General features: G+C 32.6%; 1 protein-coding gene across 1 annotated transcript; it reads left to right on the top strand.

Moving 5' to 3' along the window:
- The first annotated feature begins 517 nt into the window (after positions 1 to 517).
- LOC120080076 (transcription factor IBH1-like 1) lies at positions 518 to 1,403 on the top strand. The gene has a single exon (XM_039034631.1). The coding sequence runs from the start codon at positions 717 to 719 to the stop codon at positions 1,239 to 1,241; it is 525 nt and encodes a 174-aa protein (XP_038890559.1). The 5' UTR covers positions 518 to 716; the 3' UTR covers positions 1,242 to 1,403.
- Positions 1,404 to 1,977: the final 574 nt, after the last annotated feature.

Genomic DNA, 1,977 nt, shown 5'->3' with positions numbered 1-1,977 from the left:
TGAAACTTATTTTCAGCAATACTATATTCTCTCTTTTCTTTATCACTTTTTTTAGGCCAACCCAAGCCACACTCCATGGGCCACAATATAAATATTGATTGTGTTAAAGTTAGGTCATCTAAATTCTTCAACATTTTAGTCCAAAATGTCAATTAAATTTTTAAAGCATAATCTTGTAGGTGTTTTTAGTGGTTGTAGCTAGTGTTTGTTATTGATTTAAAGTTATATAAATACATATGATATAATTTCATACACAAATTCCTTCTTTTCTATTTATCATCTAGTCTTTTTTTTTATGTATAATAGATTGTCAAATCGTTCTCATCTTTGTAGACTTTGTATGCATTCGTAACTTGTTATTAATGTTAGGTTTGCATTGCATAAAGGGAAACCGTTTATTTTTATTCTTTTTACTATAAATCTAAACAATCTATCCACATTTTTTTTTTCCAAATGGTCTCTCTAGGGTTGATTTGGGTTTGGTGGGCCTTATCCTCCATGTGCTTCCATGTGCTGTGTCTTTCTCTCAAAACCCCACCATCCTTTCATCTCTAACACACACATAAAATCCCCTTTCTGCAAATCTCTTCAATCTCTCATTCCTTTTCCCTTATTTCTTTCTCTCTCTCTCAATGCAACCCTAATTCTCTTCTAAAACCCTAAATTCTTCTTAAAAATCCAATCTTTCCTCTACTATCTTTCTTTTCTTCAAAAAAATGCCCAACCCCAACAAGCTCAAACAACAGTTTCTCAAGAAATGGTTGGTAGGTCTTAAGTCAACCACTTCTTCAAACACAAACATGAACATCCTAGAAAGAAAGAAAGCCATAAAGATGTCGGCCGACTACGCGATGGCCGCAACGAGGAACGGCTCGACTATTTGGAGTCGAGCCATCATTGCCAAATCTATTAAAGGCCAAGCTCCACTTGAAGCCATATCGAATCGTCAAACGATTTATGCGAAGCTCCAAAGGAAGAAGATGACGACGACGACACTGTGGAAGATGGGTCGGAGAGTAGGTCGAAAAGTGGCGAGGAGCCGCTCGCCTCCGTGGAAGGCTTTAGCAAGGACGGTTGCAAAGAGATTGGTTGAGAAAAGAACCAAAGTTTTGAGGAGTTTGGTTCCGGGAGGAGAGTTTATGGAGGATGAAGTTTTGTTGATTGAAGAAGCCCTAGATTATATAACGTTTCTTCAAGCTCAGGTTGATGGAATGCGTTTTCTTGCTAATTATTGCAAATGAGAATTCAAAATATCAAAATTTAGGTACTCAATTAATTACTTTGTAATATCATTTCTTTTTCCAAAGGGCTTGTTAGGGAGAATATATATTCACTAATGCAATATTGTACATGTGAAAATATATTTTATATATATAGATTTAAGTGAATTTCAAGTTTTTTAATTTTCTTTTTACATATTTTATTCAAATTTTAATTGGGATCTTTTGCAATCTTTAAGCTAAAAAAGACAAACACAAAGACCATTTTGTAAATCTGTCTAAAACTGTTAAAAATTTAAAACTAATCATTTAGTTTCAATTTGAGTTGATTTCTTTCTTTTTTAATCTTCTTTTGCTCATATAAATAATTGTGCAAATCTTGATTTTTGAATTGCAAATGTCTAAATGCATAGTTTTTTGAGGAAAGTGAAATGGGGTAAAATGAATTTGAAGATGAATACTTCAAATAGGTCCTTTCGCAAGTTTAGCCTTTGTGAAATAAAATAGTTTGTGTTTTGTACTAATTGATTGTTTGTGATACTTGATATCATAATTCAAATCAAGAAGGCAAAAATTGAGAACATATAATCAAAACATCAACCTTTGTTTCTAAATTCTTGAGGACTCAGCTTGATAGCCATTATTTTCTGTCACAGGATACCCTTTATATATTTTCTATTTTCTAAAACTAATTTGTGAAATGTTAGCCAAAATCTAAAACCTTAGATGTAAATCCTATTTTGGTCTTAAACTTTTT

This window comes from Benincasa hispida, chromosome 6, assembly GCF_009727055.1.
Source record: "Benincasa hispida cultivar B227 chromosome 6, ASM972705v1, whole genome shotgun sequence".
NCBI lineage: Eukaryota > Viridiplantae > Streptophyta > Magnoliopsida > Cucurbitales > Cucurbitaceae > Benincasa > Benincasa hispida.
Note: the sequence above shows the minus strand (reverse complement) of the source record. Positions and strands in the feature narration are given on the sequence as shown.

What these genes read in the sequence shown, in the direction of transcription:
- LOC120080076 (XM_039034631.1), top strand. Translation starts at nt 717, where the DNA reads ATGCCCAACCCCAACAAGCTCAAACAACAGTTTCTCAAGAAATGGTTG.